Source organism: Pristiophorus japonicus, chromosome Y (genome assembly GCF_044704955.1).
Source record: "Pristiophorus japonicus isolate sPriJap1 chromosome Y, sPriJap1.hap1, whole genome shotgun sequence".
Classification (NCBI taxonomy): Eukaryota; Metazoa; Chordata; class Chondrichthyes; family Pristiophoridae; genus Pristiophorus; species Pristiophorus japonicus.
In genome coordinates, this window is record NC_092011.1 from 25,742,248 (window position 1) to 25,758,110 (window position 15,863).

Consider the following 15,863-nt stretch of genomic DNA (forward strand, 5'->3'; position numbering starts at 1 on the left):
TTTTTGAGGCATGGGTTTAAGGCGCTGTTTGGTGGTATGAGCTTAGGTTTCCTTACATAAGGCAGTGCAAACAAGGATCACCAGATTGATTGCTGGAATGTGAGGAATTTCCTATGAGGAGAGATTGTGCAGAATGTGCCGATACTCTGGATTTTAGACGAATGCGAGTTGATCTCAGTGAAATAAATATAATCTCCTATTGCAGAGTGCAGTGCGCTCCCAGCTGACCTACGGCAGACCGATGGCGATTCAGGCAACATTTAAGTCAGTGCAGCAACTCGCACCTCATAAATGCCAATTCCTCTGCTTCAGTAGATGGCGAGCTTCATCTACTTGTTAATGTCCACCTTGGTGCTTTTCGTGACCCTCTTCAAGGTCTCTTCCCGATTTCTGTCTCCTGGACATTGTCGTGGGCCATGTTCTCTTTGTTACTTTGGCACTGCTGCTCTGATACCATTCCTGCTGACAAAAAACTGTGTCTTTCAATTCTCTCTCCCCCACGGTTACACACACTGACACGACCAGACTGCATCTGTTGCTAACAGCGGTTCTCCACGGTCTCTCGAGGCCTACTTACCTGTAGCTTCCAACACAGCATGAATCACACTTTTGAATTTGGTCATGATTCCCAGCATGCCTTCTTGAGCAGTCAGCTTATCATTCCTTTGTTGAATTTACACTTTCAACAAAATTCAGCTCCATTAGCAGATCAGTAATGGAGGCTTACAGGCAGTATTTTAGTGTCCTTACCAGCGGTATTGAAATGTCCACAATCCTCCTCGGGGAAGCGGATGAAATAATAAAAACTATTGCAGGCATTGAGTCCAATACTGAGCAGATCCGTTGCGAGTATTTTTCAAACCTGCCTGGGTAAGCAAATGTGGTGCCCAATATTTAAATTCTCAAATCGTCGACCCTGCACTGAGTGTTAAATCTCCTCAGTGACTATTGTGATGCAAATTTATGAAATCGAAAAGAATCGCAGCGATCAGTAAAATAATCTAACCCCTCCGATAGTTACTGGTTACATAACATGTTGAGAACAGTTACAATTCTACTTTGCATGTTATTCATATTTGATGCGATGTGATATCAGAGTGATGTGTGGTACCTGTTTAAGCCACAGGTACACAGATGAGAATCAATTTCCCTATTAAGAATGTACCTGACAATGAGCTGGCACTTTTCCAGCAGAAAGGGCTCTCCCTATAGCTTTTACTCATGGCTTTATGTCGTTCTCCATTTTCAGCTCAATAAAGACTGAGTTTGTGTTAGGTTCTCATTCCCTGAGACATTAAGTCGATAAAAACTTCTGAATTAGGAGCAGGAGTTCGTCGCACGGTCCACTGAGGCTGCTCCTGGCTGATCATGGCTGATCATCGAATTAAACACCACTTTCCCGCCCGATCCCCATATTCCATGATTCCCTGAGAGTCGAAAACATTACTTTTACTAAAACATCGTGGACCGTCCCGATCTGTGTGAGAAAATCACCGCAGGTCAGGGCTATAAATGGAGCTGGAGCGCCGGGTCCTGGAGCATCCTGGGCTGCTCCGATCTGTGTGAGAACACCACCGCTGGTCGTGGCTATGAATAAAGATGAAGCGCCGGACCCTAGAACATCCTGGGCCGCCCCGACCTTTGTGAGAACACCACCGCTGGTCGTGGCTATGAATAAAGATGGTCGGAATTTGTTGGTTGGAGGGTATGTGTCGGATAGAGGAATTATATCGGGTTGAGTTGTTGTTTCGGTTAGAGGGCCTGTTTCATTTGGCATTGATGTTTCAGTAGTAGGGGCTGTGCCGGTCGGAGGGTGTTTGTTAGTTGGAGAGTCTGTGTTAAGTTTAGAGGCTGTAATATTTTGCAGGATTATATCATTTTAAGGTGTTCAGAATATAAGAAAATAAGAAATAGGCGCAGGAGTAGGTCATTTGGTCCCTCGAACCTGCTGCATTATTCAATAGCCTAATCACTAGCCTGATAATTTAAAATCTTTTGTACACACACGCATTCCTGAATAAAGATTATCACTTCGTCAAAGGGGACTCGGTCTTTATGTTTAAACATGGCTGAACTGAAGATGGACCCAGCTCCACTTCCCTCCCCACTCCCCATAACCCTGTAGTCCCTTATCACTCAAACATCCCTCTATCTCTGCCTTAAATATATTAAATGACCCAGCCTCCACAGCTCTCTGGGGCACTAAATTCCATAGATTTACCACCCTCTGAGAGAAGAAATTTCTCCTCATCTCAGTTGAAATGGTCGGCCCATTATTCTAAGATAATGTCCCCTAGTTTTAATGTCCCTTATGAGTGGAAATATCTACTCTCCATTCACTTGACGAGCCCCCTTATTATCTTATAAATTTCAATCAGAACACCTCTAATTCTTCTGAACTCTAATGTGTATAGGCCCAGCCTACTCAACCAATCCTCGTAATTCAACCCCTTCATCTCCGGAATCAACCTGGTGAACCTTCTCTGAACAAACTCCAATGCAAGTATGTCCTTCCGTACATACGGAGAACAAAACAATATGCAGTACTCCAGGTGCGACCTCACAAATATCCTGTACAGTTGTAGCAGGACTTTTCTGCTTTTACATTCTATCCACTTGCAAATAAATGCCAACATTCCATTTGCCTTCATGATTACTTGCTGGACCTGCATACTAACTTTTTGTGTTTCATGCACAGCACTTTGCAATTTTTCTCCATTTAAATTTTAATTGGATTTTCTGTTATTTCTGCCAAAGTGGATAACCTCACATTTTCCCACATTATACTCCATCTGTCAAATGTATGTCCACTAACTTAGCCTGCTTAAATCTCTTTGTAGATTTTATGTATCCTCCTCAATGTTTGCTTTCCCATCCATCAGCAAACTTGGCCACATTACACTCCGTCCAGTCATCCAAGTCATTAATATAGATTGCGGCACACCACAATGCACTGTTTGCTAACTGGAAATAACCCATTTATCCCAACTGTCTGTTTTCTGTTAATTAGCCAATGCTCTATCCATGCTAATATATTAACCACAACCTCGTTAGCTTTTATCTTGTGCAGTAACCTCTTATGTGGAACCTCATCGAATGCCTTCTGGAAATCCAAATGCATTACATCCACTTGTTCCCCTTCATCCACTCTGCTCATTACATCCTCAAAGAACAGCAGGAAATTTGTCAAACATGATTTCCCTTTCATGAATCCATGCTGACTCTGCTTGATTGAATCATGATTTTCCAAATGTTGCGCTACTGCTCCTTAATAATGGACTCCAACATTTACCCAACGCCAAATGTTAGTCTAACTGGTCTATAGTTTCCTGCTTTCTGTCTGTCTCCTTTTCTAAAGAGGCTCGTTACATTAGATGTTTTCCAATCAGCTGAGACCGACTCAGAATGCAAGGATGTTTGCTCGGTTACAACCAATGCATCCACTGTCTCTGCAGCCACTTCTTTTAAGTCCCTCGCCATCAGGTCGAGGGGCCAAATCGGCCTTTGGTGCCATTATGTTACCGAGTACTACTTCTTTAGTGATAGTGATTGTATTAATTTCCTCCCTCCATATTACTCCTTGATTAGAATGCTGTTAGTATGTTTTACCATGAAGAACGATGCCACATACTTGTTCAATGTCTCTGCCATTTCCCTGTTCTCCATTGTTATTAAACTCATCTTCTACGGGAGCGACATTTATTTTGGCCAGTACTTTCCTTTTTATGTACGTGTAGGAACACTTACTATCTATTTTTGGATTTCATGCTAGTTTACTTTCACAATCTATCTTTTCTCTTGTTATAATATTTTTATTCGTTCTTTGCTGGCTTCTAAAATTTTCCCAATCCATTGGCCTCCCACTAGTCTTGTCCAGATTGTATGCCCTTGTTTTTAATTTGATACCATCCCTTAATTCCTTAGTTAGCCAAGGATGGTTATCCATTCACTTAAATTCTTACCTTCTAATTGGGATATATCATTCATGCGAGTTAGGAAATTTCTCCTTAAATGTCTGCCGCTGCTCATGAACTGTCCCATGCTTTAATACTTTTTCTCAGTCCAATTTAGCCAACTCTGACTTCATACCTTTGTAATCCCTTCATTTAAGCTGAGGACATTGGTTTGAGATCCAACTTTTTCACCCTTCGAATGACTTTCAAAATCAACCATTCCTACATGATCCTTTATTTGAAGATCATTTATTATGGCGCAATATTAGTTTGAGGGGCTGTATTAGTTTGAAAAGCTGTAAGAGTCTGAGGGACTGTCTTTGTTTTGGATGCTGTTTTCGATTGTTTTTTGAGATACTATATTAACATGAGTTGCTACATAATATTGAGCGGCTTTAATTACTTTGAGGTGCTGTATGCGTTTGAGGTTCTATATTTTATTGATTGTTGTATTAGTTTGAGGGGCTGTCTTTGTTTGAGGCTCTGTATTAATTTGAGGTTTGTGTTAGATGTGATGCTGTAAGATTTTGAAATTCTGCATTAGTTTCAAGTTTGCATTGGTTTGAGGGGCTGTCTAAGTTTGAGGATTCATAGACACAAAACAACCACTTTAATTGTTTAACTGAATGGCTGTGGTTAGAGCAAGCATCCAGACGCCAGATTACATTAGAGCACTCTAACATTTGGAATTCAATTACTGAATGAACGCAGCAGAGAGAAAGATACTGAAACAATACGATATTTCGAGATGGGCATTATTTCCATAGCTATGATAATACAGCTTCCAATTTGCAATAGTTCACTATGGTGATCAGAATTGTCCAGTCTTTGGTATTTTTAATTTCAATCAGAAATAAATGTATTTCATCACAACAGGGATTTAATTCGACTGTCGTAATCTGTTTGTTCAAATTTCAATAATACTAATTTGAATGATGTGGCAACCTCAATATCCCAGTGGAGGCCACACAGGGTATAAATTAATGTTCTGGGAATATTTCAAATCCGAGTTTATTTCGGTGAAGTTGCCTGAACCACGAAGGGAAACATCGCTTCAAAAAGACAATGCTTGAAACATTTACGAGTATAGATAAAATATATTACATGATAATAGCCGTCATTGATGTTCCTGGTAAGTGATTATGTCCTTTGGCTTTGTCTGTGAACTGTTCTCTGATCTTACACTGTGAGTGATTATGTTAATTCTGAACTAGTGGTAACTTTTATACATACACATGATTAGTGATATAATTTTTAAGTCAAATGTCCAGTATTACCTTTGTCATTTATTCCATTATGTCAACTGAAATTAAATCTATGTTTGTATTTCACAGGCTCGATGAGTTATCAAGCTATTGACTTTACTAAAATAGTATGTACAGTTGAATCAGTGTGCTTAAAGAAAAAAAAAGTGAGATTAATAAATCTATAGCCCCTGGATGTCAAGGGTTATATAGAGGAGGTTAAAAAAAAAGCGAGTTTTGTGACAGATACCGAGGGCTCAATACTGCAGAAACTCTCTCGGAATATTGAGTAAGCAGGGGTGCAATTAAGATGGATATTCGTAAATCACCAAGAAAACATGAAAAAATGTTGGCAACTCAAAGCAAGGAAAACCCAAACATGTTTTATAAATACATTAAGAGCAAGAGGATAACTAGACAAAGAGCGGGGCGTATTTGAGACCACAAAAATAATCTGTGTGCGGAGACAGAAGACGTGGGTATGGATCTTATTCAAAAATTGGAGTCTATTTCGATAAAAGAGATGGGCGATGCAGACATTGTAATCAGGGAGGAGGATTGCGAAATATTAGAAGAAATACAATTAGTAAGAGAGGACCTATTAAGGAGCATAGCAGGTTTGAAATTGGATCAATCCCCAAGCCCGGACGAAATGTATCCCAGGCTGCGAAGAGAAGCAAAAGAGGAAATAGCAAATGCTCTGACCATCATTTTCCAACCCTTTCTGGCGACAGGTGTGGAACCATAGGAATGGAGGTCTGTTAATCTTGTACCATTACTTAAAAAAAGGCGAATTCTATAGACAGAGTAATTGTAGGGCATTCAACCAACCTCGGTGGTGGAACATTATTGTATAAAATTCCGAGCGAAAGAAGAAATCTTAATTTAGAATGACGACTTAATCGAGGACAATCAGCATGGATTTCTAAAGGGAAATTCGTGTCTGACTAAATTAATTGAATTTTTTGAGGAGGTAACAAGAAGGGTCGATGCGTTTCCTACATTCGATATCGTGTACATGGATTTTAGTAAGCCATTTGCTAAGGACCCACTTGGCAGACTGGTCAGGAAATAAAATCACATGCGATCGAGTGCAAAATACAAATTGGATCCAACGTTTGCTCAATGGCAGGAAGCAAAATATAATGGTTGATGGGTATTTTTGTGACAGGAAGGCTGTTTCCAGTGGGGTTCCGCAAGTCTCAGTACTCGGTCGCTTGCTTTTTTGGTACACATCAATGATTTAGACTTGAATGTAGGGGGTATGATTAAGAAGTTTGCAGAGTCTACTAAAATCGGTCGTGTGTTTAGAAATAAAGAAGAAAGCTGCAGAGTGCAGGAAGAAATCAATTAACTGGTCAGCTGTGCAGAACAGTGGCAAATAAAATTCAGTCCGGAGAAGTGAGAGATAATGCATTTGCGAAGGGCTAACAAGGCAAGGGACGAGACAATAAATGTGAGGGCGCTGAGAAGTGTAGAGTAATCAATTGAACTTGGAATTCAGGTCCACAGATCCCTGAACGTAGCAGACTATTTCGATAAGTTGGGTAAGAAGGCATAGGGAATACTTGCCTTTATTAGCCGAGGGATAGAATAAAAAGCAGAGAGGTTGTTATTGAACTGTATAAAACACTAGATAGACCATAAATAAAGTCCTGCGTGCAGTTCTGGTCATCACATTGCGGGAAAGTTCTGATGGCACTGGAGAGGGTGCAGAAGAGATTACGAAGATGTTGCCTCGACTGTAAGTTTTTGCCACGAGGAAATATTGGATAGGCTGGGCTTGTTTTCTTTGGAACAGAACAGACTGAGGGGAGATATTATTTAGGTGAATTAAGTTATGAGGGGCCTAGATAGACTTGATAGGAAGGACCTTTTTCCTTTAGCAGTTTGGTCACCCACCAGGGTGCATAGAGTTAGAGCAATTGGTTTTGAAGTTTTAATGATATATGAGGGTACATTTCTTCATCCAGAGTGTGGTGGGGGTCTAGAACTTACTGCTTGAAAGTGTGATAGAAGCAGAATCCCTCGCACAATTTGAAATTACTTGGATGTGCACTGAAAGTGCCGTAACTTACAGGCTGCCGACCAAAAGCTGGCAAGTTGGATTAGGCTGGATAGCTCTTTGACAGCGGGCGCGGACACGATGATCTGAAATGGCGTCTTTCCAAGCTGTACATTTAATGATTGTATGATTCTAATTTAATGGCACCTCTATTATTACTTAATTACTGGTAATATATGTTACTGTAGAAATGTAGTGTGTGTGGGTCACAAGCCGGAATGGAGCAAGCCGTTTCTATTTTGATATTAATGTTATGAAAGAAAAAAATCTGATTAATTTATACTTTCCTTATATCGAATTACATAGAATTTACAGCAAAAAACAGACCCTTGTGCCGATTCGTTGTTTATCCTCCACATGAACTTCCACGCTCCCTCTTCAAATCACCCGATCAGCATCACCTTCTACAGCTTTCTCCCTCATGTGCGAAACAATTTCCAATTAAATGCTTTCCTGCTATTCGCGTTAACTGCTCCCTCTGGTAGCGAGCCCAACATTATATCTACACTCTGAACAAATACCTTTCTCCTGAATTCCCGATTGGATTTTATACTCACGGTTTCCAGTTTTGGCCGTTTCGCCAGCACATTGCCGGTCCATTTGAGTCTTCTCTTTGCCAGACTTGACATGCCGTACTCCCCCTTTCTTATTCTGCTGTAGAATTTTACACCTCCTCTGGACCCAACTTCTGCTTATTTGATTGTACTTCGTTTTGTATCTTCGTCGCTTTTCTCTCCTGCATTGCACTCTATCAGAGAAATCACCCTTTTTTCCCCCCCGCCACCTCTCCATATTCACTGCCTCTGCACTTGCTTAAAACCTGTTCAATCTCTACCTTCTTCAGTTCTGACAAAAGTCATAGACCTGAAATGTTACCTCTGTTTCTCCCACCACATATGATTCTTGACCCGCAGAGTATTACCAGCATTCTCTGTATTTCATCAGATTTACGGCAATCTCAGTAAATCGAAAGTCTGGGTTTCCCGCGTTTTGCGCAGTTTTAAATCGTTTGTCCTTCGCAGGTTTTCCTCTCCCGCCTCCGTTAAACCTGGAGGGAGGCGGGTTCTAAGCGGGTTGGAGTTGCGATTTTTAAAATTTTAACCTGTGACCCTCACGCATCCCAATCGCTTCTGTGCTCAAATCCAGTCCTTAGCAATTGACCTGAGACAACGAGACGTTTGATCAGCAATTTCCAGTCTGATTTCCCTTCTCTTTTTTTACAGTGAATTTAGTGGCGATTGTAATCCTGTCCCGGGGAAAGTGCGGGCTCTCCACCTGCACCAGTCGCTACCTGGTGGCCATGGCAGCGGCGGATCTATTGGTCATCATCACTGAGGTCATACTGTATCAGATCAATTGGTATTATTTCCCAGTTTGTTTCCTTGACATCACCCCTGTGTGTAGTGTTCGCGCAGTCCTGAGGGGTGCAGCCACAGACTGTTCTGTCTGTTTCACCGTCATTTTCTCCTTCGATCGATTTGTGGCAATTTGTTGCACGAAGCTAAAAACAAAATATTGCACCGGGAAAACTGCAGCTGTGGTTCTATCAACAACCGGCATTCTTCTCTGTTTACGAAACATTCCCCTCTATTTCAGATATGAACCGGGATGGATAATCGACAGTATACAATGGTTTTGTTACACAATACCAGGCTATTTTACTGAGCCTGGATGGGTGGTATTTGACTGGTTTAAGATGGGTTTAACCCCAGTGCTCCCATTCGCTTTAATTTTGCTGCTCAATGCTCTGACTGTCAGACACATTTTAGTGGCAAGTCGAGTCCGTCAGGGACTGAGGGGTGAGAGCAAGGGAAAGAATCGCAGTGACCCAGAGATGGAGAGCAGAAGGAAGTCTGTGATTTTACTATTCGCCATTTCCGGCAGCTTCATTCTTCTGTGGTTGTTGCATGTTATCGACTTCTTACATTATAACATTGCAGGAGGAAATTCCAGCTCTGGCAATGATGTGTATTACATTTTTGAACAAGTAGGGTTCATGCTGCGGAATTTGAATTGTACAAACACATTTATTTACGGAATGATACAATGCAAGTTCAGAGAGCAGTTGAAGAGCGCGGTGAAATATCCGGTTACCTCAATTATTCAATTAATGAATAATCAGAACAACTGAGCACAGCCCAGACGCGGGTCACAATGTCTCCTATCCATGAATGAAGGTAACATTTACCCCCTGACTGCCATCAACTGTGTTCTACTAGGACTGGCTTGTGATCCGAAAATGCAAACAGTGGCGCGGCAGCCACAACCTTTAAGACACAGCAGCATTTCTGATTGCAGCAGCTGTGCCACTGTCTTTCGGGAGAGGACCATTAGTTTGTTGCATTCCGTCCGAGAACTTCTGTAAATAGCCAGTTCAGCAATTTAATACAGCAATACATTTACAACTTCTAAAGTAAGGCCTCGTCATTAAATAAGCAGACCGAGCTGTGCTGCTGTTTATATGGACGAAGGCCCAGGGACAGCATGGGTCAGCCCACACTGCGATATGTGTGCACACAAGGTCCGTGCAGCAGAGCAGGTCTCCTTCCAGTCGTCCTGGTTAACCCTTGCCACTGGATCAAGACCTAGCTCTGTGCAACGGAAAAAAACGTGAAAAAAATTCCACGCATAGGCATCTTCCACCCTTCAACATGTAGTTCGGGATCTGCAATATTAGGTCATTCATTGAAACACCTGTGAACTTATCCCTTTTATAGCGCTGACGAAAGTCATCTGCATTTCGAGGTACTGCCTATGCTGATGATGATGATATATTATATAGAATCTACAGCACATAAACAGGCCATTCGGCCCAACTATGTGGTGATGCTTATGTTCCACATGTACCTCCTTCCAGTGTCTCCTCAGCATCTCAGCTTTTCAGATTACCTTTCTCTTTCCTTTGCCTCAGGTATTCATTCAGTTTCCTTTTAGTGATATCGAAGCTATTTATTTCAAGCACTTCCTGTGGTAATGCATTCAAAATTCTAACATTTATCTAAGTAACGGAAGTGCGCTTTATATCCCTATTGTGTTTATTAGTAACGTTACATAAGAACATAAGAACAAAAGAATTAGGAACAGGAGTAGGCCATCTAGCCCCTCGAGCCTGCTCCGCCACTCAACAAGATCATGGCTGATCTGGCCGTGGACTCAGCTCCACTTATCCACCCACCACTCCCCGTAACCCTTAATTCCCTTATTGGTTAAAAATCTATCGATCTGTGACTTGAATACATTCAATGAGCTAGCCTCAACTGCTTCCTTGGGCAGAGAATTCCACAGATTCACAACCCTCTGGGAGAGGAAATTCCTTCGCAACTCGGTTTTAACTTGGCTCCCCGGTATTTTGAGGCTGTTCCCCCTAGTTCCAGTCTCCCCTACCAATAGAAACAACCTCTCTGCCTCTATCTTGTCTATCACTTTCTTGATTTTAAATGTTTTATTACATCACCCCTAATCCTTCTAAACTCCAACGAGTAAAGACCCAGTCAACTCAATCTATCATCATAAGGTAATCCCCTCATCTCCGGAATCAGCCTAGTGAATCGTCTCTGTACGACCTCCAAAGCCAGTATATCCTTCATTAAGTAAGGTGACCAAAACTGCACGCAGTACTCCAGGTGCGGCCTTACCAATACCCTATACAGTTGCAGCAGGACCTCCCTGCTTTTGTACTCCTTCCCTCTCGCAATGAAGGCCAACATTCCATTCACCTTCCTGATTACCTGCTGCACCTGCAAACTAACTTTTTGGGATTCATGCACAAGGATCTCCAGATCCCTCTGCAGCTCAGCATGTTGTAATTTCTCCCCATTCAAATAATATTCACTTTTACTGTTTTTTTTCCCAAGGTGGATGACCTCAGACTTTCCGACATTGTAATCCATCTGCCAAACCTTCGCCCATTTGCTTAACTTATCCAAATCTCTTTGCAGCCTCTCTGTGTCCTCTACACAACCCGCTTTCCCACTAATCTTTATGTCATCGGCAAATGTTGTAACACGACACTCTGTCCCCTCTTCCAGGTCATCTATGTATAGTGTAAATAGTTGTGGTCCCAGCACCGATCCCTGTGGCACACCACTAAACACCGATTTCCAACCCGAAAAGTTCTTGTATTTATGTCCCTTTGTTTTGGATTCCCACGCAAGTATATTCATTCGATCCACGTCTCCCATGACAAATCCATTCATAATTTATGTGACGTCTATCGGGTCTCCTCTAAATCATCTCACTTCTAGAGAAAAAGGGCCCAGACAGGTTTGCTCTTATCCATTACCTGTAATCGACCAGTTATGGAACCATCCAACTAAACAAATGGAAGACTTTAAGCTGTTGACTTCGTCACCTGCCATAACCTATGCACCACAGACACGGACAACTGTCTAAGACAAAGCACACCACTAATAACCTTGTTGGCCTTCATAGCGAGGAGATTTGAGTACAGGGGCAGGGAGGTGTTGCTACAGTTGTACAGGGCCTTGGTGAGGCCACACCTGGAGTATTGTGTACAGTTTTGGTCTCCTAACCTGAGGAAGGACATTCTTGCTATTGAGGGAGTACAGCGAAGGTTCACCAGACTGATTCCCGGGATGGCGGGACTGACCTATCAAGAAAGACTGGATCAACTGGGCTTGTATTCACTGGAGTTCAGAAGAATGAGAGGGGACCTCATAGAAACATTTAAAATTCTGACGGTGTTAGACAGGTTAGATGCAGGAAGAATGTTCCCAATGTTGGAGAAGTCCAGAACCAGAGGTCACAGTCTAAGGATATGGGGTAAGCCATTTAAGACCGAGATGCGGAGGAACTTCTTCACCCAGAGAGTGGTGAACCTGTGGAATTCTCTACCACAGAAAGTTGTTGAGGCCAATTCACTAAATATATTCAAAAAGGAGTTAGATGAGGTCCTTACTACTACGGGGATTAAGGGGTATGGCGAGAAAGCAGGAATGGGGTACTGAAGTTGAATGTTCAGCCATGAATTCATTGAATGGCGGTGCAGGCTAGAAGGGCCGAATGGCTTACTCCTGCACCTATTTTCTATGTTTCTATGTTTCTATGTCGTATTTCATCCAGAGTTGATCTTCGGACCGCATAATCTCGCTGTCACAAAGACGGCCAACTTCCACCGGCATAACATTGCCTGTCTCCACATCGCCTGAGCTCTTCTGTTGCTGACACCTCTATATCTCTATTCCTTGCCTTTGCTGCCTCAGTACTTGCCGACTGCAATGTTTTCTTGCTGGTTTCCCACATTCCACCACACATAAACTTGAGGTCATCAGATACCCTTCTGCCCGAATGGTAATTCGCACCAAGTCCGGTTAACTATCACCCTTGAGCTCAGTGACCTAAATTGGCAACTGACCCAGCAGCGCCTCAATTTTAACATGATCATCCTTTTATTCAATTCGCTGCATGGTGCCATCCCTCACTGTCCAGATATCATCCTCTACAAACATCTGAAAGTAAAATCTAGAATCTTGCCAATGACCATGTTTAACTGCGCCACCATTTGCGGCCGAGCGTTCAGCTGCCGCGTCCCTCCACTCAGCAATTCCTTCCCTAAACCTCTCCGCCACTCTCTCCTATCTTTCCTCATTACAGATGCTCCAAAAAACCTACACCTTTGACAAAGGTTTTGATCACATGTCCTAATATCTCCCTAGATAGCTTGGTGTCAATTATGTTTAATAGTATTCGTCGAATGCTCCGTGGGACGTTTTACTTCATTAAAGGCGCTATTTAAATGCAACTTTTTCGTGTTGTAAATATGTTTCGCACATTATCCAGTGCCTCTTTATCATGTTGACCTAACGTATATAAACTTATCACAATATATAAATTATGTGTAGCACAGAGACAAATCATTCAGCCCAAAATGTCCATTCCAGACTTTATGCACCAGACCAGCCTCCTCGCACTGTTCTGTCAGCTGTGGATCAGTGGGTAGCACTGTCCCCTCTGAGTCAGACGTTTTTCACTTTAATTCCCACTCCAGGGACTTGTGCACAATTAACAATTTAGACTGACGCCCCAGTGCAGTTGTTAGAGTGCTGCAGTGTCGGAGGTGTCGTCCTTCAGTTGAAAAGTTAAACCCACTCTGTTCTCTCAAAGTGGATGTAAAAGATCCCATTGGCAGTATTTCGAAGAAGAGCAGGGGAGTTATGTATCCCTCAAACAACATAAGAAAAAAATAGATTACCTGCTGATTATCATATATCTGTTTGTGGGAGATTGCTGTGCGAAAATTGGCAGTCATATTTCCAATTTTATAATAGTGAGTACAGCAAAGTTGCTTCATTTGCTGTAAAGCGCTTTATGATATCCAGTGATCATGAAATCCAAGTCTTTCATTCTGTTCTTTCTTTAACCCCCACAAGATATACCTCTATTCCTTTCTACCTCGTGTATTATCTCGCTTCCCCTGAATTGCATTTTTGCCATTCACGTTAATACTCGCTGTTCTTTCAATTTCCACATTCTCACCACTCTCTGGGTACATAAGTTTCTCCTGAATTCACCTATTTATTGGTGATTATCTTATATTTATGGCCCGCGTTTTGGTCCCACCTGCAAGTCAAAACATCCTATCTGCATCTCCACATTTTCATCTAGTTTTTAATATATTTCCTCAAACTGGTCACCTCTCGGTCTTTTATTTTCTAGAGTATGAGCCCCACGTTTTTCAATATTTCCCGATAGGGATAACCTCACAGTGTCTGCCTTCATTCCCGTAAACTTTTTTTGCACCATCTCCAGTAACCATGTCCCTAATACAACATGGAAATAAGAACTGTTCGCAGTACTCTCTTTGTGGACTAACGAAGCTTCAATACAAGTTTGGCATAACTTCTGTGCTTTTCAATACAACATCTTCAGAAATTTACTCCAGTTTTCTTTTTTTGGCCTTATTAACCTGCGTCGCTAATTTTAATGATTTGTGTATTTCTTCACTGTATTCGTCAAGTACATTTAGACACATATTTCCAAGGAATATGTGATATTCTTATTCGTCCTGCCAGAAATTACCACCTAACACTTGACTATAGTGATGTGTATTTGCCAATTACATGCTTATTATGCAAGATTATTAACGGCTTCCTTTATCTTGTTGCAGTCCTCCTCTACATTATATGCACCATACCTCTGCATCTTCCAACCAGCCAAATTTGTTGTCATCTGCAAACTATCAAATTCCGATTCGTGTGTCCGATTGTTTGATGTAAACGGTGAACAACAATGAATATTAATGAAATCAATACAATAGTGGATAATCAAGGGGCTATAGGGAGAGAGGAACTTCATGCAATCAATATCACTAATCAAGCAGTACTCGGTAAAATAATGGGCCGAAAGGCGAACAAGTCCCCTAGACCTGATGGCTTACATCCTTGGGACATAGAAGAAGTGGCTGCAGTTTCTGGGTGCTGGGTCGGTTTTTGTGTTTGGTTTGGTGATGGTCACTTGGTCAGTTTCTGGGTGATGGGTTAATTTACATGTGTTGGGTTTGGTGATGGTCACTTGGTCAGTTTCTGGGTGCTGGGTAAGGTTTTGTGTTGGGTTCAGTGATGGTAAGTTGGTCAGTTTCTGGGTGTTGGATAAAGTTTTGTGTTGGGTTCGATGATGGTAAGTTGGTCAGTTTCTGGGTGTTGTGTTAGTTTACATGTGCTGCGTTCGGTGATGGTCACTTTGTCAGTTTCTGTGTGCTGGGTCGGTTTTTGTGTTTGGTTTGGTGATGGTCACTTGGTCAGTTTCTGGGTGATGGGTTAATTTACATGTGATGGGTTTGGTGATGGTCACTTGGTCAGTTTCTGGGTGATGGGACAGTTTTTGTGTTGGTTTCGGTGATGGTCACTTGGACAGTTTCTGCATGATGGGTCAGTTTTTGTGTTGGGTTTGGTGATGGTCACTTGGACAGTTTCTGGGTGATGGGTTAATTTACATGTGATGGGTTTGGTGATGGTCACTTGGTCAGTTTCTGGGTGATGGGACAGTTTTTGTGTTTGGTTTGGTGATGGTCACTTGGTCAGTTTCTGGGTGATGGGTTAATTTACATGTGATGGGTTTGGTGATGGTCACTTGGTCAGTTTCTGGGTGATGGGACAGTTTTTGTGTTGGTTTCGGTGATGGTCACTTGGACAGTTTCTGCATGATGGGTCAGTTTTTGTGTTGGGTTTGGTGATGGTCACTTGGACAGTTTCTGGGTGCTGGGTCAGTTTTTGTTTTGGGTTCGGTGATGGTCAATGCCCCAGTCTCCTCTATTGGTATGTGCCTGGCTGGTTCAATCACTGGAGCAATATTCTGAATTTTTGAGGCATGGGTTTAAGGGGCTGTTTGGTGGTATGAGCTTTGGTTTCCTTACATAAGGCAGTGCAAACAAGGATCACCAGATTGATTGCTGGAATGTGAGGAATTTCCTATGAGGAGAGATTGTGCAGAATGTGCCGATACTCTGGATTTTAGACGAATGCGAGTTGATCTCAGTGAAATAAATATAATCTCCTATTGCAGAGTGCAGTGCGCTCCCAGCTGACCTACGGCAGACAGATGGCGATTCAGGCAACATTTAAGTCAGTGCAGCAACTCGCACCT

The 15,863-nt window shown here is 42.1% G+C and overlaps 1 protein-coding gene across 1 annotated transcript; it reads left to right on the top strand.

Annotated features, from left to right (window-relative positions):
- Positions 1 to 715: 715 nt before the first annotated feature.
- Positions 716 to 9,393, top strand: LOC139241084 (probable G-protein coupled receptor 139). Its single transcript, XM_070869773.1, has 3 exons — positions 716 to 870; positions 4,979 to 5,085; positions 8,486 to 9,393. The coding sequence occupies exons 1-3, from the start codon at positions 716 to 718 to the stop codon at positions 9,391 to 9,393; spliced, it is 1,170 nt and encodes a 389-aa protein (XP_070725874.1).
- Positions 9,394 to 15,863: the final 6,470 nt, after the last annotated feature.

Bases quoted from the DNA above. Each gene is read 5' to 3' on its own strand.
- LOC139241084 (XM_070869773.1), top strand. From the start codon at position 716: ATGGAGGCTTACAGGCAGTATTTTAGTGTCCTTACCAGCGGTATTGAA. The intron at 871-4,978 runs GTAAGCAAATGT...ATTTCGGTGAAG, and splicing joins TATTTTTCAAACCTGCCTGG to TTGCCTGAACCACGAAGGGA. The intron at 5,086-8,485 runs GTAAGTGATTAT...CTTTTTTTACAG, and splicing joins AGCCGTCATTGATGTTCCTG to TGAATTTAGTGGCGATTGTA.